This window comes from Elgaria multicarinata, chromosome 6, assembly GCF_023053635.1.
Source record: "Elgaria multicarinata webbii isolate HBS135686 ecotype San Diego chromosome 6, rElgMul1.1.pri, whole genome shotgun sequence".
Taxonomy (NCBI): Eukaryota; Metazoa; Chordata; class Lepidosauria; order Squamata; family Anguidae; genus Elgaria; species Elgaria multicarinata.
This window is the reverse complement of record NC_086176.1, coordinates 10,957,763-10,979,226: the sequence shown is the minus strand read 5'-3', so window position 1 is coordinate 10,979,226 and position 21,464 is coordinate 10,957,763. Positions and strand designations below refer to the sequence as shown.

At 44.1% G+C, this 21,464-nt stretch overlaps 1 protein-coding gene across 1 annotated transcript; it reads left to right on the top strand.

The window, feature by feature from the left end:
• Window positions 1-1,737: 1,737 nt before the first annotated feature.
• On the top strand, window positions 1,738-16,236 carry ARL9 (ADP ribosylation factor like GTPase 9). Its single transcript, XM_063129025.1, has 4 exons — window positions 1,738-1,939; window positions 8,916-9,084; window positions 12,711-12,886; window positions 14,862-16,236. Exons 1-4 carry the CDS (start codon window positions 1,748-1,750, stop codon window positions 15,039-15,041), a joined length of 717 nt encoding a protein of 238 aa, XP_062985095.1. The 5' UTR covers window positions 1,738-1,747; the 3' UTR covers window positions 15,042-16,236.
• Window positions 16,237-21,464: the final 5,228 nt, after the last annotated feature.

Sequence of the window (21,464 nt, the reverse complement as noted above, 5' to 3'; positions counted from 1 at the left end):
GTGCATATGGTTACCTGTTATATATTGGTCTTCTCACTCCATCCCTCAATACCTACCTATTTCAAAGAATTAATAGTAATCTCCAGAGTAAATTTTAGGGGCAGCTGATAGAACCAAGTTCTCTGGATAACGCAGTACAGATCCTTAGCTGGTTTCCCAAGTATGGAATATTCTTGTAACCATCAGCTCTGACAGAAGGACCAATCTCCTCAGAGTGAGAGTTATGTGCACATGCTCGTGGTTGATGCTACTATGAGCTTTTTTTCACCAGATAGATCTGTGCAGGAGGGACTCTCTCATATGTGATGAAGTTTTCTGAGGCTTGATTTCTGGTTAAACTCCCATTTCCCCCTCACATATTGGACAGAATGTTAGCATTTCTATTGCAGTATTTCACTTTTTGCAGAGCAAAAGCGCCATGAATTAAACCATCATTCTTTTGTTTAAACACACAAAGTGAACATGTACATTTGCTCTTACTTTGCAAGCCCGGTTGGCTTTTCTATTAAGCGGTTTACTGCTTCCTACTTGGTTTTCAGGGAGAATCTTTCAAAAAGAGTTCATAGATTTCATGTAATCCCTGCACATCAACAGTATCTGTGTATCTAGGGCTTTAAAAATGCAAAGCAGGCTATCTTCTGGACTTTGTTGGCTTCTGTTCATGCACTGCAAGGTCTGAAGATAATCTTGTTTTTAAAACCTGTAAAAACTGCATGAAAAGGCAACAAACCTCAAAGACTTGATACCTCCTTTATTTTTTTATTACACATATCCTGCCTTTCCTCCAAAGAGTCCAAGGTGGTGTACATGACCTTCCTCCCCTCCGTTTTGGCCTCGCACCAACCCTGTGAGGTAGGTTAGGATGAGAGCCAGTGACTGGTTGCAGCCCAATAGGAGCTCCAAGTATAAACAAGAGACCCTTTACTGCAAATCCTGACACACACACCCCTTGGCAGATGAGAACAAAAAACACCTTCTCTGGAAATAAGTTATTCGCTGGGCTTCCTAATAAGAAAGGTGACTCTTAAAACGGCCAAAAGTGGTGTGTGCTTAAGTAGCGACAGTTTGTTATTCATAGGGAAGTGATGGACACTAGCCAGTAGGAACCTGCACAATAGGTTGTACCCTGCAACCACTGCATAGTCAATGGGAAACGCATGCATTTATTGTTGGGGGAGAGGGAAAACCTTGCAGAAGCATTTTTATCCGACTTGTGAGGCAGGAAAACGGGCCCTTAAACACGCCCGAGGTCGCTCTTCGCATGTTCTGAGAGCGGCCCCGTGGAGTTCTGTGTGCCCCCTCGCGCTCAGGAAGGAGCCCGTTTCACCGGGGCGGCTCTTCAATCCCATCGTAAGAGCGGTCGCGACCCTGATTCGGCTTTGCTCCAGAAGCCAGTGGGGCGGAGCCTTATGCTTTCCGCGTTTACTCCGAAGTAAGCCCCATTGCCCCCAACGTGCCGAAGACTGCAAGCGAAGGCCGCCCGTGGGCCTTCTCCGCGAAGATCGGAGGGAGCCTGGGGCCCGCTTGCGGCGGATCAGGAAGCGAGGCCGGCGCGGCCACGCCTGACCGCACGGGCGGAGCACCAGTCCGCAGCGGGGCGGAGCAGAGAGGGCGAAGGGAAGGGCTCCTCAGAGCGCGCACACGCGCAGCCGCCCGCGGCTGGATGCCTTCTGGCCCGGCGATGCCTCCTGCAGCCGCGCCGGAGGTGCAGGGCGCGCCCTGAACGCCCTTCCTCCTCCTCCGGGCCATGGCGAGCAACCTGCGCCAGATCGCGCTCGTGGGCACCGCCGTGGCCGTCACCGGAGGCGTCGCCTATGCCGTTTGGAGGAACTACTTCTCGCCCCCGGTTCCGCTGGGGCCGGAGCTGCCTCAGCAGCAGCCCTTGCTGAGCGCGCACGAAAGAGCCGGCTTGGGCTGCGCAGGGCCGCCGGAGGGCCAGGTAAGGGGCGGCGGGGTCACAGGCTCCGCTACCATCCCGCACAGCCTGGTGGATAAGGGCGGGAGTCGATCCCTTTGGATCGGGGCCCCCACAGTCCTCCAAAGCAGCAAATCATACAACCTGCCTCTGGTTGTACCGCGTTCAGGCTGCAGGCGGGGGACTCGCCTGATCTGAACGCTTCTCTATCTCGTGGGGGACGGACGGGACACGAATCCCTGCACGTAGAAAGCTAGCATCCGAGGGAGAAGCGGATCTAATCTTCCGTTTGCCGTCTTGTGTTTTGTGAGAACTAGCTCTCAACTGGGATTTACTTTCAAGTAAATATGCATAGAGTGGATGGACTGTTAGAGCAGTACGACAATGGAAGCAGTTACCTAGGGAGGTTGTGGGCTCTCCCACCCTAGAGGCCTTCAAGAGGCAGCTGGACAACCCTCTGTCAGGGATGCTTTAGGGTGGATTCCTGCACTGAGCAGGGTGTTGGACTCGATGGCCTTATAGGCTCCTGCCAACTCTACTCTTCTATGATTCTATGATAACGTCAAACAGAACGCAGTCTTGAAACGTGTGTAGGTTTTATACTTGCCCGTTTCCTTTCCTTTCCGCTGGTAGTTAGAGTTTTCCTTTATTGCCTGTAAGTCATTTGCTACGGGGAGGGGAAGTCAGCTCGTGATTTTGAAAGATAATTCTTAATCTTGTTCTGTCGCGGGGGTGGGGGTATCTGTGTTGTTTCATTGCCCTGCCCTTGCTGTTTCTCTCTTTAGCTCACCTAGCTGAGAAAGAGAACATTCTACATACCAGATCCACGCAGTGCATGTTTTCTGGAAGGTGTGGCAAAAGTTACAGAAACTGGATATCTTTCAGTCTCAAATGTGGCACTGTGACTGAATCCATTAGAGTAACCCTTCTTGAACTCACTGGAATTTACTGCTGAACAAACACTTATCGGATCAGGCTTCATGGCTGTCATTGCAAACATAGTGGCTGAGTTCGGACAACGCGCTAATCAACTGGGTGGTGGTGGTAATAGGAACAGAATGGGAAACAACCGCTGATTAGCATGTGGTCCGAACTCAGCCACTTTCTTGCAAGGGTTATTTTTCTGCACTTGCATGAAAGCTGGTTTATATTTTACAAAATTATTACCTGTTTGTTCAGATCCCTCCTGTTTGCCAGAGGTTCCCCAACCTTTTGGACCCGTGGGCACATTTGGGAATTTGAGAAACTGCAGTGGGCACTACCACAAAATGACTCCTGTGGAGGATGTGGCTAGTCACATGATGGCTGCATCCTGCTACCTCCTCCCTTGGCTACTGAGCCGGTGGTATCCTCCACCTGAGTTTGCTATTAGAGTGAGCAGGCTGGTGGGCTAGTAAAAATATCTGTTGACTAGTACTTTTTTGTTGCTGTACTTACAAGGCTGTTATAAAGCCAGCTTTGGGCATATATACATGGAGGAAAAATTGGCCAGCATTGTAATCCTATTTTCCATACTCCTGGTCCTTTTTGGTTATCTTCACTGGTACTGAGACATAAATCTTGTACTCTATCGACTTCGACAACACTTTGAGGCCAGGGACGGATTAGACTAAAACCAGTAAGATGGAATCCTATTAATGTCAGAGTGGAAAGAGATTAGAATAGAAAAAAACCCTCTTCCACTTTTGTTTTACCTTGGCACCATTACAGGAATCAATTCAAGGTGGACTGAATGCACAGCTGCCTTTGTGGTGAGTCATTTTCAGCAGTTTTCCTCTAATTATTATTATTGCTATGATTATTTCTTACCGGCCTCTCCCTCTGGATCGAGGCGGGGAACAACATTAAATACAACAGTACAGTACATAAAACTTGCGTGCTCATTCCCTATTCTTCGCTTGGCAACTAATGTTCTTACGATGGGATTAAAGAGCTGACCTAATGATACGAACTTTCAAAAGATTAAACTTGGTTTAGTAATTGAGTCACCAGGGGGTTACTTAGTTAAGGTGTGCCGCTACTTTTCTTAGAATGAAACCTCAAAGCCTTCCATTCCACCTAATTGACCTTCCAGAGATGTTTTTTAAACCATCTTTTACCCATTTTTGCCCTTTCAAAGATTTCCCCCATTTCAGTCTGTGAGAATCTGACCATTTCTCTTCATCTCTTTAGTTATGGAAGCAAGACTTTATTTTCACTGGCCTTGTTTGAAGAAAGCAAAGAGCAGAGCATTTTTGGATTTAAAGAATACAATAGTTTTTAACACATTTATCAAGCACCAGAGTTGATTTCTCTTTTTAGCATCCACGAAGAAGCAAAGTGCCTGATGAGGTTGCATGTGCTGTGGTTATTGAAAGTTACCTGGGAGACATTCTGCCACCTTATGTGAAAAAGAAATGAATTCCTTCTTCAAGTTAGTACATCTTGCGCTTGGTTTGCTGTCACCGCAGAGGAATGGAAGTGGTCACTTGAACAAGTGTCATCTTGGACAAGTTGATACCCCTCTAGGAAACCAGCACACGTTGCATATATCCATCTAGGAGGAGCTTTGCGTATTCTTACAAGCACATACACAACAGGTGCCACACACAGGCCCGAGACAATCAGTTTAGGGCTCAGAATAACACAGTCTGGGCAAGATGTCAAGATGGCTCCTTACATAAAAAGTGAATCTCTGGCACATAGGTGTGTATTTACAGCAATACGACCTGTTCCCTTGCTTAAGAAGGCATGGAAACAACTTGCAGCTGTTCACATGCAGTAGAATAAAGGGTGGTGTACAGTGAAAATCATGATTTTTGAGCTCACAGTGGCACACTTCAGCTTTTCCTTCCACTTGTTTGTGTGATGTAGTGACTGCAAAACAGTGTGCAGGGCTGCATTCACGGACTACTGCTTGCCTCTTGAAATCAGCAATTGTTAGATGTTAGACTGAAATGTGGCAAGGAAGGGTCGTTTGCCACAGCCAGCCAGCCCTTAGCCTTAAACCCTGTGGGGCTGAGGCCGAAGAGTTTTTTCCATGGTGGAACGCTCTTTCCAGAGCATTTCACATGGTTCATACACTGCTGTCTTTCTGGAAGCCTGTTTGGACGCCTGTTTTCTTTATTTGCCATGGCCTTTAAAACATTTTTATACCTATGAAGTGGGTAGTTTTAATCTGCTGTTTTTAATCTCGTTGTTGTTTTACTTGTTTAACCAGGAAAAATTTATTGGGCAGGCATCTAGTACATGTAGTACATCTAGTACATTTAATAATAAGTTACAGTAAGTGCAAAAGAGAATGTATATATATAAATGCTGTCTAATCCATTTAAATGGATCTCGATCATCCCAGAGTGCAGGACACGGAACAATGGGCTCAAGTTACAGGAAACCAGATTCCAGCTGGACATCAGGAAAAACTTCCTGACTGTTCGAGGCCTTCAAGAGGCAGCTGGACAGCCATCTGTCAGGGATGCTTTAGGGTGGATTCCTGCATTGAGCAGGGGGTTGGACTCGATGGCCTTATAGGCCCCTTCCAACTCTACTATTCTATGATTCTAAATTAAGGTTAGGCAAGGTGAAATTCCATACACTTTTATTTGCTAGAAGGTCCCACTGAACTCAGTGAGACTTACTTCTGAGTAGATATGCATAGAATTGGATTATTAGTTGTTTTAAATGATCTTAATGACATTATAATAAAATAAATGCCAAATGCTCCCCAGTTTGTTTTCAAGTCGGTAAAATCAATGCAGTCCTGGCAAACTGAAGCAAAAGGCTACGGCTATAGTTCAAAGATGAGCAGAAGTTATATTACGTTCTATTGGTATTTGGAGCAAATCAACAAGGGGTTCTGACTCCCAGTTCTTTAACAGTGACAAGAAGGCCATTTTTCTCTGAGTCAGACCGCTAAAATCCCTGATCTGTAGTAACTCAGATATTGTACTTGTACATGCAAGTCACCCTTGTTTGTTTATTTATTTATTTATTATTGCATTTATAACCCACCTTTTTTCCTCTTAAGGAACCTAAGGCAGCATACATAATCCTCCTCCTCTCCATTTTATCCTCACAACAATAACCCTGTGAGGTAGGTTGGGCTGAGAGTCTGTGACTGGCCCAAAGTTACCCAATGGGTTTCCATGGCCGAGTGGGGACTAGAACTCAGATCTTCCGACTCCCGGTCCAACACTTTAGCCTCTATACCACACTGGCTCATGGGCTGTCGCAGTAATTCACCTTGTCCCCAAACCCACCACTTAGCATTCAGCTCTACCCCTATCTCTGCCGCCATTTTGGACCCTGCTTTGGTTGATGGATCTTGGGGTTCTATTAGAAAAATAAAGCAGATCCCACGAGCCTCAAGTTTGTCTGTGGCGTCTAGAGATAACAAGGAAGGGAAACATAAAAATCCTTCCCCTTGATTAGTCAGTACATGCCATGGGGGTAAATTAATGAAGCAGGGACATAATTGCTTCCATTGCTTGTCAGTCACCCAAGCACCTTTGCACACCCACTGCATATTTTTAGAAAAATATGTATGAACATGAACTTGCCCGTGTTATATATCATCAGAGAAGATTTCATGTGCAATTTCTGGTGCAAGGTTCTTTTTGTGGTTGTTTGGAGGATTGGTTAACTGAAATGATGACATTTCCTTGTGCCTGATTTCAACGTTGACATCATGCATGTCAGGAAAAAAAATACAATTCCACAGGAGTCTTCATGACTCTGGAATCATGACCTTATTCCAAAAATCTAGGAATATTAGTCATATACACTGATGACACGCAGCTCTATCTTCCTGTGACAACTGAATCAGGTGAGGCTGTGCAGGTCCTGGACCAGTGCCTAGACTCCGTAATGGGCTGGATGAGGGCCAATAAACTGAAACTGAATTCTGGCAAGGCGGAAGCCCTGTGGGTGAGTGGTTCCCGAGTCCGGGAGACAGGCTCATTGCCTGTTCTGGATGGAGTTGCACTGCCTCTGAAAGAACAGGTTCGTAGTTTGGGGTACTCTTAGACCCATTTCTGTCGTTGGAGGCTCAAATAGCCGCCATGGCTCAGAGTGCCTTTTATCATCTTTGGTTGGTTCGCCAACTACGGCCTCTCCTGGACAGGGATAGCTTGACCATGTTGGTACAGGCATTGGTAACCTCAAGATTAGATTACTGCAACGCGTGCTATGTGGGGCTGCCCTTGAAGCTGCTCTGGAAGCTGGAGCTAGTGCAGAATGCTGCAGCTCGGCTGTTGTCTGGAGCTGCCCCTTTCCAGCATGTAACTCCTCTGCTGAGGGAACTGCACTGGCTGCCTATTCGCTACTGGGCCAGGTTTAAGGTTCTTGTCCTTGTGTTCAAAGCCCTAAACAACTTGGGACCAGGATACCTGAGAGGGCGCCTTCTCCCTTACCAACCTGCCCAGTCACTGAGGTCATCCAAGGGCCTGCTCCTGATGGTTCCACCTAGATCCATCCTCCGATTGGAATCCACCAGGGGAAGAGCCTTCAGCGTGGTGGCGCCCCTCCTGTGGAATTCCCTGCCTCTGGAGGTCAGGCAGGCTCCGACCTTGTACTCCTTTCGGCACCTCCTGAAAACATCTTTATTCCAAGAAGCCTTTCTTTAACATGCAGCCTTGAATCTCTGTTTTTGCTTCTTTTAAATTTTGTTTTAACTGTTTTATTCTGTTTTTCCCCCCATTTTATCTTGTACACCGCTCTGAAATTTTTCAATGGGGAGCAGTATATAAATATTCAAAATAAATAAAATCAGGCTGTAATGGCAGAGAGCCAAACGTAATCAAAACCTGAATTAAAAAGCTGGATCAGAAGCTTGCTTTTTCTTAGTCATGTTGTTTTCAAAATTTTCCTCTTACAGAGGGGACCTAGAAGCCAATGCGAAATAAGTTTCTTACTGTTTTAACTTGCATTCAAAATGCTTTATTAAAGTTACCCCTTGCCACTGAATTTTATCCTGTGATCCCTGTTCTGGGACCAAATCTTCTTTATCCTGAAGACTTCATGTAGCATTGCTCTCCTCTCTCTCTCTTTCCACTAGTTATATGGGTGGAAATAGTACCCCAAGGGAGGGAACTGGGATATAGTGAGTTTCCCAGGTGCAGCCTGAGTTTCCCAGGTGGGCAAAGAGCATTGCCAGAAAACATGGTCTCACCCTTGGCAGTCTCAGGGGTTTGGTTTCTTTAGAGTATAAGGCGGCTTCTTGTTTCATAAGCATTGATGAATAGGTGGGGGTCGTTTTCTCTCTCTCTTCCCCCCCCCCCCCCGCCGCCCAAATCAAACACTGTCATAAAGTGGTCAAATAGAAATTGGTCAAGACCCATTTTGTGAAAAGTTTGCCTGGCTGGCAATTCCTGATTGATTTTGGTTTTTTTGAGACCCAGTATTGGGTCTAGGGGGTGGGGGAATGGTTTTTGAATAGCTTAAACTGAACGAGATAGCGACTGGTCTGTCTTCAGGAAAAGCACCTGCTACGGAAACCTTGCAGGTGGGAGAGAATTCTGCTCCATGTTTTAGGTACACCCCCCATTGACACAGGACACGGCCAAAGCTGGCTGGGCCTCAGCCTGCATCAAGTAGATGTGGTTCTTTATAAGGGATGGGTAACTTCGAGAGGGTCCCCAGATGCCCCTGCCCCCAACCCCTGCAGTGCCCCCCAAATAAAAACTGTGTCTGGAGCAGCTACGGAGTGCCCAAAGGGTCAAAATTAGCTTGTTTTCAAGCTACATCCCCTGAGAGTTTCTCTGAAATGGAATTTGTCCCTCAGGCTGTAAAGGTTTGTCATCCCTGCTATCAAACCTAGTAGCGAGGAAGGCTTCCCACCACTTTTTACTTCTACAGATGCAATGTCTTGATTCATGAAGTGACCATGGCATTACTTGGTTAATGTTTGGTTGCAGCTACCCAATTAAAAAAAATGCTTCACGCAGGTTTGTTTTTCTGGCCTGATGCTTTCTAGCACTGAAAACCTGTCCTCATTATGGTTGTTCTGCCTTATACCTTACAGGATAAACCACCCAGCAAGCAGATCTTGGTTCTGGGTTTGGACGGGGCCGGCAAAACCAGCGTTCTCCACTCACTAGCAACTAGTCAAGTAAAGCGCAGCACGGCTCCCACGGAAGGCTTCAACGCGGTGTGTGTCAGCACAGAGGAAACCAAGATGGATTTTCTAGAAAGTAAGCATAGGTTTCTAATGGGAAACTTCAGAGAAAATCTTCGATTTTAAGTCTTGCTTAAGGAGGCATTAATGATAGGAATCTCCCCCATCCCCCATATCAAGATAGGTGCAGACATAATGCAACCCTTGAGGTGGTACTTCCTTTGCGGTCTGCAAAGGATGTTTATGGTGATGCACACACACCCCGGTGGGAACCATTGAACATCTCTGCCATCATGCAGTGATTCTGCTGGGATTGTGGCAGCGGATGGCAGCTCCTAGAGAGTTCACCCCCCTCCCTCCTCAGTATGAGCCATAAGGAACTGTATGGCTTCATATTTTTCTCTGCCTTGAAAATTGCAGGTATACCTGAATTTTCAGGTATATGTGCTTTTCAGCTGCAAAACTGCAGGTACAATAGCCCTTGTTTGAACAAGGATAATTATGAATTATTATTATTATTACTATTATTATTATTATTATTATTATTATTATTATTATTATTATTATATTTCTGTACTGCTCCACAGCCAAAGCTCTCTGGGCAGTTTACAAAGATTTAAAACCTTAAAACCAATATGCAATATTTTAAAAAACAAAAACGCTCAACAGTCAGTGTTTACAGACAACAGACTGCTAATAACCATCTTTGAGCAATCAGCCAAACCGTAAAACTAAACCAGGATTGATTAAACTCATCACATGCTGCCAAATGCCTGGGGAAAGAGAAAAGTCTTTATCTGGCGTTGAAAAGATAGCTTTAAGGGCCATTAATTTCAGTAGGAAAATTAAAATATGCTCAGGACATACTTAAATTGGTGAGATTTCGACATTGGACTTGGTAGCCACCCTGGGAATGCTAACTGAAATAGAAGGTGCTGGATATAAATTTTGATATATATCCAGCTAAAGTTATATATAAAAACACGGACTGGATTGTAATCCTACATTGCAAAATTGCATATTATTGCGAGATGGGGAAACCATAAGATATTTCTTAGCAGCGGCAGTGGCAGCTGCTGAATAGTTATAGTGGCATTTCTATTGAATTCTAATTATTTTTTGGTCAAGGTACAGCATAATCAAGAGATGGTCAAAAACTGGGATCTTGCAACCCCTGTAAATGACATAGTATCTATGGATAGACTGTGCTGATCCTCTAATAGTCTGCATGGCATTCTTGGAAAGTCAAGGAATTGTCAAGGGAGAAAATGGCAGCTATGAGCATCTGAAATTATCTTATACCATCTAGGCCAGTATTGCTTACTCTCTAGCAATAGATATCAGGGAACAGCTTTTTCTAGCCATGCTATTTATTTATTAAAAATATTTATAGGCTGGCTTTTGATATTTCGGTGGTGAGTTTGAATTTGTACCTTTGGAACCGAGAGGGTCAGAGGGTAAAGCAGGACCACAGTAAAAGACCACAGGCTCAAGATTTTAATGGAAACAAATCAGTTAGTTTCTGGATACCCGGTGCCTAAAAATAATGTTAACTTCTTATAGAAAATATCCACTTGAAGCCATTAGCATTTAGAAAATATTAGAAATTATTAGAGAAGGTCACAAATAATAAGCAAAGGATGAAACAGAAAAACAATATAAATGGTTTAAGAATGGCATTAAAATGGCATTAACAAAGCAATCAAAGCAAATTGTAGAGTGATCCTAGATCCATATTGCCTTCCAGCCTGAAAGTTGACTATTATAAGATACTTCACATCTACGACTCCTGGGCCATGGGTCTCAGATCCTTCCATCTCCATCAGAACTAGTTCGTATAGTGATGCAAAGTTTCTGTTTTAATTCACAAACCCATCTTCTTATACTTGATTGTTTAAAATGGTTTTAGATATATGTGTGTGTCTCTGTGTGCTGTTCTGTAAATTGTCTTTATAATGTAGTTTTAAGGTTTTAATCTTTTCAAACTGCCCAGAGAGCTTCGGCTATTGGAGCGATACAGAAATGTAAGAAATGAATGAATCTGAACAAAAAGCCGGAGAAAACAATTGTGTCTTAAGGGCTCTTCGAAAGGCCTGTAATAACTGGGCCCACTGCACCGCAATGGGTGTGACAGTGGCTGAGAATGCCCCCTCCGTTGTGCTTGCCAGCCTGGTCCTCCTCACTGGTAGGGCTTCTGCGGCTGATCCGATATGGCTGAAGGCAAGCCTTCAAGTCACTTCGTCCCAAACAATTTAAAGCTTCAGAGATTAAAACCAGCATTTTAAATTGGTCTCAGAAATGTACTGATAACCACTGCACCCAAAGCTGTATAGTTGTCACGTGATCCAGCCACTTCAACCTCACCAATTTATTTATTTTATTTATTTGTTTATTACACTTATATACCGCCCCCATAGCCAGAGCTCTCTGGGCAGTTTACAGAAATTCTAAAATTGAGATAAAAGCAAGTATACAAAATTTTAAATTTTAAAACACAGAACATACACACATAAAACATTAAAAACAGTTAAAAAAACCTAAACATGTGGGTGATTAAGATGTGCCGCCATATGCCTGGGCAAAGAGGAAAGTCTTAACCTGGCGCCGGAAAGGCAACAGCGTTGGTGCCAGGCGAGCCTCGTCAGGGAGACCGTTCCATAGTCTGGGGGACACCACCGAAAAGGCCCTGTCCCTCGTTGCCACTCTCCGAGCCTCTCTCGGAGTAGGCACCTGGAGGAGGACCTTAGATGTTGAACGTAGTGACCAGGTATATTCACGTCAGGAGAGGCGTTCCGACAGGTATTGTGGTCCCAAGCCGTGTAAGGCTTTATAGGTCAAAACCAGCCCCTTGAATTGGGCTCAGAAACATACAGGCAGCCAGTGCAAGCGGACCAGAGCAGGTGTTATATGGTCGAACCTTCTAGTTCCTGAAATCAGTCTGGCCGCTGCATTTTGCACGAGCTGCAGCAACACTTGGGCGGTTTCATTCTGCAGCATCTGAAATTTCTGCGTTATTAAAGGCAGCCCCACATGGAGCACATTACAGTAGTCCAGACGGGTTGTCACGAGTTCGTGGATAATTGAGACAAGGTTCATCCCCTCCTGAGATCCTTCTGGTTGTAGTTAAAGTTTAACAGGTGTCAGATTTTGAACCTGCCAGGGCCTTCATGTAAAGCACGTACTCTACCACTGAACTACAGCTCCTCCCTATTGGGCCAAAGTAATGGGGGTATTTTTAAGTACATACTTAACTGATATGATAATTAGTACTTGGCCCTTTTGTAATTATTATATTATAGCTGTCTTTGCATGGCAAGGATATGGGAAACTGTTTTAGTACCGTTTCCTGCTCTTGTTTTTGTATTTAAAGGCATGAGATGGTAACATGAAAAGTAAGGCGATGCTTGGGGTCCGAAACCCAAGAACAAAATGGTCAAGGGAGAGGATATATGATCAGTTTCAAGGTCACTAGAAACCCAAGTACCATCAACTGGCCAATGTTTTCCTGCAGCTACATTTATTGCATAGTAGGCAAGCTGTCTTTTGGGGATCTCTCCAAGCTCATAACTAACCTCTTTCCAAGGAACCTCAGAGTTCCCAGGGAATCAGTTTGGAAACTGGCCCCAGGCCTCGTGCAGACAAGAGATGTTATCAATGAGGCTGTAGTTTATAACTTTGCTGACTCCTTGTCTTCCTGTGCAGTTGGGGGCAGCGAGCATTTACGGGACTACTGGAAGATGTACTTGCCGCGAGTCCTGCTCCTAATCTATGTTGTGGATTCATCAGATCATGTTCGCTTGCCCGTTGCAAAGAAGCTTCTTCATCAGCTGGTCCAGAGTAACTCTACCTTGCCTGTTATGATTCTTGCCAATAAGCAGGTAAATGTAGACTCTAGAATTCGGGGCGTCATTCGATAGGCTTTTGCAATGAGAGGTTGAGCCCTTGTGGAACATATTTGGATGCCTAAAGGGGCAATTTCTAAGCTGATCTTTTTGTAGGTTGTGCCTTTCTATTGGAGGTAATAACTATCAGGTCTTCATTTTGGCGTCTAATGTTCAAGTGGTCTTGAGATGGGAGAAACTGCATTGCATCTATGCTGAAGCTGTCAGAGCAGCGCTCTGTCTTTGTATGGAGTTCCTGCACAGAACAAAATAAAGTATCCAAGGAATGACTCTGACTCTATTCCGGCAACACGCAAAGCCATAGTTGTTACGCATTTTGAGTTAAGCATTATGGCTTATCGTGTCATGTGAACTATGACTTAGCGTGTCGTGTGAACCATTCCTAACCATGGTAGCTACTTAACCCATTTGCTACATAACCCATTTGCTGCAAAAGGGTTAGCACCCTAATGATGGTTTAGCGTGTCATCTGAACAGGCCCATTGTTTCACAACCAGGCATGTGGAAGAGGGGCTGATACTGGGGCAGCCTTGTTCTGTCTATCTTCTTCAGCAAGCCATTTTCCTTCCCCTGCCCTCTTTATTTATTTTGTTGGTTGAGTGTGCTCCTTGCTATATTCACCATGACAGGGTTGGGTGAAATCTAGACTGAAGGAAGGAAGGATTTCAGAGTGCAGAAACCCTGGAATGGGGGAGATATCTGGCAACCTTCTGCCAAGGAGGCCTTAACATAACATGACACATACCCATGCACAGCTCACATATTTTAACATTGTTTATTATTATATTAATACCCCACCTTTTTTCTTCTTGCAAAGAACCCAAGGCAGCTTACATAATCCTCCTGCTCTCTGTTTTATCCTCATAACAACCCTATGAGGTAGGCTGGACTGAGAGTCTGTGACTGGCCCAAAGTCGCCCAGTGAGCTTCGTGACTGAGTGGGGACTAGAACCCGGATCTAATAGAAAATGATGGCTGCCACTGGCTGGAGGAGCAAACGAAAATCAGCATTGGTTTAATATGCAAACAAAACAAATCCTTTGACTTAAGATACAGGCAACTATTGGGAACATGGAAGCACCACTATCTTAATGTATAGTATTTCCATTTATTTCATTACATTTATTTATTTATTTTATTTCTATACCGCCCAATAGCCAAAGCTCTTTGGGTGGTTCACAAAAATTAAAACCGTGAAGTACGACTTTAAAATATGGAAACTTAAACCACAATATAAAAGTACAACCAGAATAAAACTGAACAGCAATGTAGAGGTTTAAAATACAGATTTAAAACAGCACAGTTAAAAGACTCGGTTGGTCAAATGCTAAAATACCATATTTCTTCGATTGTAAGACGCCATCGATCATAAGACGCACACTAATTTCAGTACCACCAACAGAAAAAAAAAAACCAAGACACACCCGCGATTCTGAGACGCACCCCGTTTTTAGAGATGTTTATATGGGGGGAAAAGTGTGTCTTAGAATCAAAGAAATAGGGTACTAGGAAAACAAAAAGGCGCCAGAAAGAGTACAGCCTAGGTACTAGGCAAACCTCTCTAAGGAGCTCATTCCACAGCCGGGGTGCCACAGCAGAAAAGGCCCTCCTCCTAGTAGCTACTTGCCTCACTTCCTTTGGCAGGGGCTGATTTCCTTGTAAGGCTGTTGGTAGTAGGCTTCTCACCTGCTCCTTATTTTATGGAACTGTTCCTTTTTTGTTGTTTTAAAATCTCATGTTCCTTTTGAAGGTGAGATGTGCCATTAACTGCAAGAACAACTTTTATACATTTGGAGGCTAGTATAGCTAATAAAGTACTGTAAATGTTCTGACACACATAACAAACATCTTACTGTGGCTACAACATTCCTACATAGGTTGATAATACTATGGAAAAATAGGCACTGGTGGATTAGGTTATAATAACACCTTTTCCATTTTTCTTGGACAGGATCTTGAAGGTGCATACTGTATCACGGACATCCATGATGCTTTGGCATTATCTGAACTTGGAGATGAAAGGAAGATGTTCCTGATTGGTACACATGTGGCAAAAGATGGCTTTGAAATCTCTTCCAGCTTGAAAGACACGCGGGAATTGATTGCACAGCTGGTGTCAGAAACTCTGTGATAGGATCCAGAATGGGATACTCCACTGAGACATAGAGCATTCTTGTGTTGTGATCTCACAGCCATAAATAGTGTTACTTTAAATTCAGATCTGGTGGTGGTGGTTCTCCTCAGGTGTAGAATTCCTAAGAAGATGATATTAAAGTGGCGGAGATTTTTTTAAAAAAACGTTGTATATATATTTGAAAAGCAGTTTTATTTTAAATGTGTGGAAGGAAATGGGGATTATTGGACACCTCAAGTTAAGAAAGCAAACACTCCTGTTTGTATAGGTAACTACTGTTGACATTAATTGAATCTGTGTGATGGTTTATATTGCTTGAGAAGTTGACTGATGGAAAAGCAGTATATAAGTTTACATTGGAGGGTGATTTTACTAAGAAGGTAGCACCAAAATCCAAAGAACCAAGAACTAGTGGTTTGCGTTTCTGAAAAACCTCATGGATATTTTCTTGTATATGCATTTCTTAAATTGGAAGGATTTTTATTATTCCATCAGTCCTTTGATGTGTATTTGCTTATTCCTGCAGCAATTTTCATATTCTTTTTATTTACTAATATGTGGAGAAGCTCAGTGCCACACATAATTACTGGACCTGGTCATATACTGATTTCTCCCTGGGATTGAAAGTGGAAAGAACAGCACACCCTCCTTGGAAAGTGGATTTAGTGTTTCAGGAACAAGAGATTCTGCATTCAAGTAACTATAGGATGGCTCAGTTTGTTCATTCATTTCTCTCCCAGGGGGAGGGACAGCAAACCTGCAACTTGTTCCTGATCTCTCCTTGGAATAAACACGGGGAAAAAATAATATTTGAGCAGGATCACTGATTATTTCTCAATATTGTCTGAGTTTTGTTAACTAGCAATACTGGGCAATCTAACCCAAGAGTAGGCAATATATGGCTACGCTTTCTTTGTAGGCTACATAGTTAGGCCAGTTGGTCTGGCAGAAATCTTGGTGAGCCAAAAGTGGCTCACAGGCTTTTGCATTTACACTGAAATCTTGACGGAATTACATCCTTACTTCTGAGTAAAGGCTCAGAGGAAGTTTTCTAAGAAGGAAGTCCATGCCTTTGCCCAGGATGTGGCAAGAGTGTTCAGAAGAGGGCAACCAGGATGATCAGAGGTCTAGAAACAAAGCCCTATGAAGAGAGACTGAAAGAACTGGGCATGTTTAGCCTGGAGAAGAGAAGATTGAGGGGAGACATGAGAGCACTCTTCAAATACTTAAAAGGTTGTCACACAGAGGAGGGCCGGGATCTCTTCTCGATCCTCCCAGAGTGCAGGACACGGAATAACGGGCTCAAGTCAAAGGAAGCCAGATTCCAGCTGGACATCAGGAAAAACTTCCTGACTGTTAGAGCAGTACGACAATAGAACCAGTTACCTAGGGAGGTTGTGGGCTCTCCCACACTAGAGGCATTCAAGAGGCATCTGGACAACCATCTGTCAGGGATGCTTTAGGGTGGATTCCTGCATTGAGCAGGGGGTTGGACTCAATGGCCTTGTAGGCCCCTTCCAACTCTGCTATTCTATGATTCTATGATTCTAAGAGGACACGGAGAGGCATTCCAGCTGGGGCCACGGCAGTGGGATACAGGCAAGGGTAGTGTGGCAAAAGCTTCCTCTCTTTCTTCCGTAGAGAGCTGAAGGGGATGACTGAGGAGGAAGAAGAATCGCCAGCCAAGCTTGACCTGTTGTTTTATTCTGGGTTGCATTGGATAGGGGAAGTAATGCAGCTGATTTACTAATCAAAGCTCACTGAAACCTGACTCATAGACAATTCCGGGTTGAGGGGTAGAGGCAATTCCTCTTTCATTCCTCATCCCCGACAAACAGGTTGTCTGCCTTTAGTTTCTTTGATATGTACTGAGCGTGACAGAGAATGCTGGGCGCAGTCTATTTTATATCGTCTACATCTTGTTGAGAAATTTTCGGTAGAGGCCAGGAGAGTCGGTATCTTTCCCTTTCTGAAAACAGTATTTTAAATATTTCTCGTTATTATGGTTGCAACCTCATGGCTTCCTGTAGCTCCAAGCCTGAACGTTCCAGCATTCCCATAAAACCATCCTTCTCTCTACCAAGTTTTTCAAACAGACTTTTGCCTTGTGATTCTGCACTTTGTTCCAGACAAGTGCAAACATGGAGCTTAGGGTCCCATCATCAGCAACGTTAAGAGTTACCACAGGCCATTGGTGAAAAGACATGTGGCCCAGTAAGAGCTTCGGCGCTTGTTATTCCAAACAGGGCCAAACTGTTTGGGATACAGGGCAGTACACCCCATGCAGGGTGCCATGTGGCCCGCTATCACTTCTAAAAGGTTGCTGTCCTTGCCTCCAACCTTAGCCGGCCAGTATAATTTTTGTTTCCATCCAGACCATTGATTACATGCCAATGTACAGGCCAGCGCATGGTCTAAGGACCCTTTAAACATGATAGTGTGCTGTATGAAACCTTCAATGGGCGTGTGCTTCTTGCCCACGCAGCGTTGTGTTTACACCTGTTGGAGAACTCCACCTGATGAAGCAAATGCAAGTTGCCATCAAGCACTTCTAAAGTGGGGTGGCTGCTGATGGGGAAAAGCGGTGGGGGGCTAAAATACTTCCTGTACCCATCTTTCCCCCTTAGCTGCTTCACTCCCAGTTGTTTCAGTGGCTGAAAATGAGTCCAGTGGAGGCATCTGCGGGGCAGGGCAGTAGTGGGAGAGGGATGAAGAAAGAATTCAATGCTGCCCTCCCACCCCCTCCATTTGAAATCTCACACAGGAACACACTTTACAAGTGATCATTGGCGGCTCTTGACAGAAGGCCTAGGTCTGCTCCCATGACATCTACTTCCGCCCTTAGCAGTATTTGCTTCCCTTGAAGTCCCAAAACAGGGCATCAAATACCTCAAAAGCAAGTGAGCTGCATCAGTAAAACAAAAGTCGCACCTACTCTCCTTTTTCTCCCCTTTCCATAGTAGCTTTCTCAGGTGACGTTAGGAACACAGACCAAATTGTATTGACAGTAAAATGATAAGAAAAACTTGCATGGGAGAAAGCACTGTTTAAACCTTTCAAAGTTTTTGTAACAGTAGAAATGACAAACGTTTTCTAGGAGTGTTTTCCCCCACTTGTATGATGAAGCAGTTCCTTTCTATAAAACCAGAATATTTTATCCTACTTTGCTGTCTGCCTTTAATTTACATGAACATGGCTCCTGTGATTACGTGTGGTTTCCCGTTAAGACTGGAGAGAGAGGTGCATCCTCAAGAGGTGGGGCACCCAAAGCAATGGACCTCCTTTAAAAGAAATGATTATATTTTTCTTCGTTTTCAACATATTTTACATTCTCACAAACAAAAGGAGGAACTGGTCCTCATAATACAAGAGACATAACCAGAAAGAAACAAAAAAGTTGTGGTAGCACAGTGTTGACCATTGCACTGACTAGGTCTAGGTCTCGGGTGAGTGTTGTCAGGTTTCTGGTGCAATATTGTTACTGAATGTGCCCCTCCAGACCCATGTATGAACTTGTGCACATGCTCTCTCTCTCTCTCTCTCTCTCTCTCTCTCTCTCTCTCTCTCTCTCTCTCTCTCTCTCACACACACACACACACACACACACACACACACACACAGAGGCTTCTTTAAGAATGGGAATTTATTAAAGAATTTAAAATGCATATTAACCAGGGAAACCAACTTGGCAGAGTGATCATGAATCAAAACAAGCATAAACATACAAGAAACCCTCAGTGGATGAAAAGAGAACTGGATTGTGGTACCTCCCTTGCTAGTGAACACTTTTTTATATAAAAAAGTGTACTTATTGAGCGTCATTAGGCTTGTGTGTGTGTATCATGGTTCCCTACAGTTGCTTCTCTGCCCCCGCTCCTGTCCCTCAATACTTCCTCTTTCCACCAGAGAAGAAAGGAAGTAAACAAAGACCACCTGGCCCATTCAGGGGCAGTTTTTATCATGCCGCTTTTCCTGCATACAGTAGATCGCAGCACATTCTGTTTTCACACACACACAAAAAAAGTCGGATTTTTTTGGGGGGTCTATTTTGTGACAGAAGGCAAAAAGGAGTGGGAGGCACACAGGAGGCAGATGGTGGTATCAAGGATGCATGAAAATCCGTGAGTGGGCAGTAGCAAGTGTGCAATAAAATGCTCGCCTGATGAACCCCATTGTTACACTGAAGTAAGCACTCCTGCCCCAAAGCATCTTCTCTCATGCAGCGTCTTCCCTTGCTAGCAAACTTTTTTAAAAAAATAAAGGCTGCTTCATGTTACACTGAATAAAGTTCCTGCTTGAAACAAAACATTGTCAATGTGTTGTAAATTTCATCCTGCCTTCAATCATGCAGCCACTCAATGGTGTCCATCACGATTCCTAGAAATAAGTAATTTTAAAAATCCTGATGCTGAGAAGGGATGAAGGGGAATGGTGGTGGCACTTATGGGATTTTCACCGCTCTTGCCAGCCAGCTCTAGCCATTCCTGACAACCCACGAAAAAAATTGCCCTCCTGGGTTTGGCCATTGCATTAAGCCACCTCGAGAACAAGCCACCCTAAACAACCCTACTAGAAGCCATGGGTTCTCAGGATGGCTACTTTATGCCAAACTACCCACAATGAGAAAAACGCTCTGGGTTGAGATGTCATGCCAAACCACTCTGTGATCACCTATGATGAAAACCCACCAGAGATTTTTCTGTTTTGTTGACAATTATCTCGTTTCCCTTTCCCTTTTGTAAATCAACTTTACACTTATCATGTTTGAATGTGTGCGCTTCATTCCAATTAAACCTTGGTACTAAGCCCCAAACCTTCTGCTTGGTTATTGCTGTTTCAAGTCTAGGACTTACAAAGAAGGGCTGCCGGTTCAGGCCCTGACTTCTTAAGTCCTAGGAGTGTCATGTATGCTCCGAGAGTCACCTGGCTCAGGCTAAGGTGGAAAAAAGGGGTAGCAGCCTACTCTGCTGGGTTGGTGTTCAGCCCGAGCAACCTCTCGTCCTTACCTACACTACTGGGAGCTAGGGCAACCCCGTCCCTTTATTTCACAGATGGATTATTATTATTATTATTATTATTATTATTATTATTAATAATAATAATAATAATAATAATAATACATTTATATCCCACCTTTCTTCCTTCAATGAACCCAAGGCGGCATACATCCTCCTCCTCCTCTCCATTTTATCTTCACAACAACCCTGTGAGGTGGGTCGGGCTGAGAGTCTGTGACTGGCCCAAAGTCACCCAGTGGGTTTCCATGGCCGAGTGGGGACTAGAACCCGGATCTCCCGACTCCCAGCCCGACACTCTAGCCACTACACCACACTGGCTCGCACACTGTTTCTTTGTGATTTAAAATTGTTTCAATGGTTCAAGAAATACCATAGATAGATAGATAGATAGATAGATAGATAGATAGATAGATAGATAGATATCCTGGCACAGGCAGAATTATTACAGTTCAGTGTTTTGCTCCTATCAGCCTCTCACATTGCCTCACTCCTAGATATAGGTCCCAAATGATCATTAGTAGTCCTTCAGCATAACATGGATCAGGTATATGGGGTGCGTCTCTAGGCAGGGGCCTGAACGTGGTATATGAGCTGTATCTTTTAGAAACCCATGGCAACCTCTGGCACAGTCCCAGGACAGGAAGTCTTTGTAGAAGGTACTTTCTATAGTCTGTCCAAGAGGATGTCTGCACTACAGGTTTAAACCAGCTGGCCCTGTTTTAACTAACATGGCACCTAACTAGGGAGCCCTGGGGATTATTCAATTCCTACAGAGCTAAGGAAATTCACACTGGCTTTGACGTTTTTTCTTTCTTTTTTTAAAAGCATGTTGTACTATGTGCCTCCCTGGCCAGCAGGTGTCGCTATGAATCAAACCAGAAACTTTCCATCTAACAGGACAAAGTCTCTCTCTCTCTCTCTGTCACACACACACAAACACACACACATATTTTCCGGGAGAAAAGGCTGCCCCAAAGAACCTTGGGAATAGAGCAAGTCCCATTAAACTAAAAGGGATATACTTTGAGTATCCATCCTGTTTAGGATGGTGCTGGATGTGATAAATCCAGACAGGGTGGGGTGGGAAGGGGCTTTTGACATTAATGTTGCCACTAATTGTGAACATGAAAAAAAAAATGAAGGATAAACAAAGAGGTTTATCCTTTATTCCTACTCCAAGACATGACTTATTTTATATTCTGTTGGAATTACAGCAACTCTTTTTAGAAAAATCAGGTTAGCAGATTTAACAATGTGTTAAAAAACAACCATGCAGAACTCACACCTCCACTCAGAGGATGAAGAATGTTAGTACCCGCCCTTCCTTTGGTGTGTATCATCCACAAAACCCAGGTCAGATTCGAGTAGTATTTGATGCCAGTGCACAGTTTCAAGGTGTTTC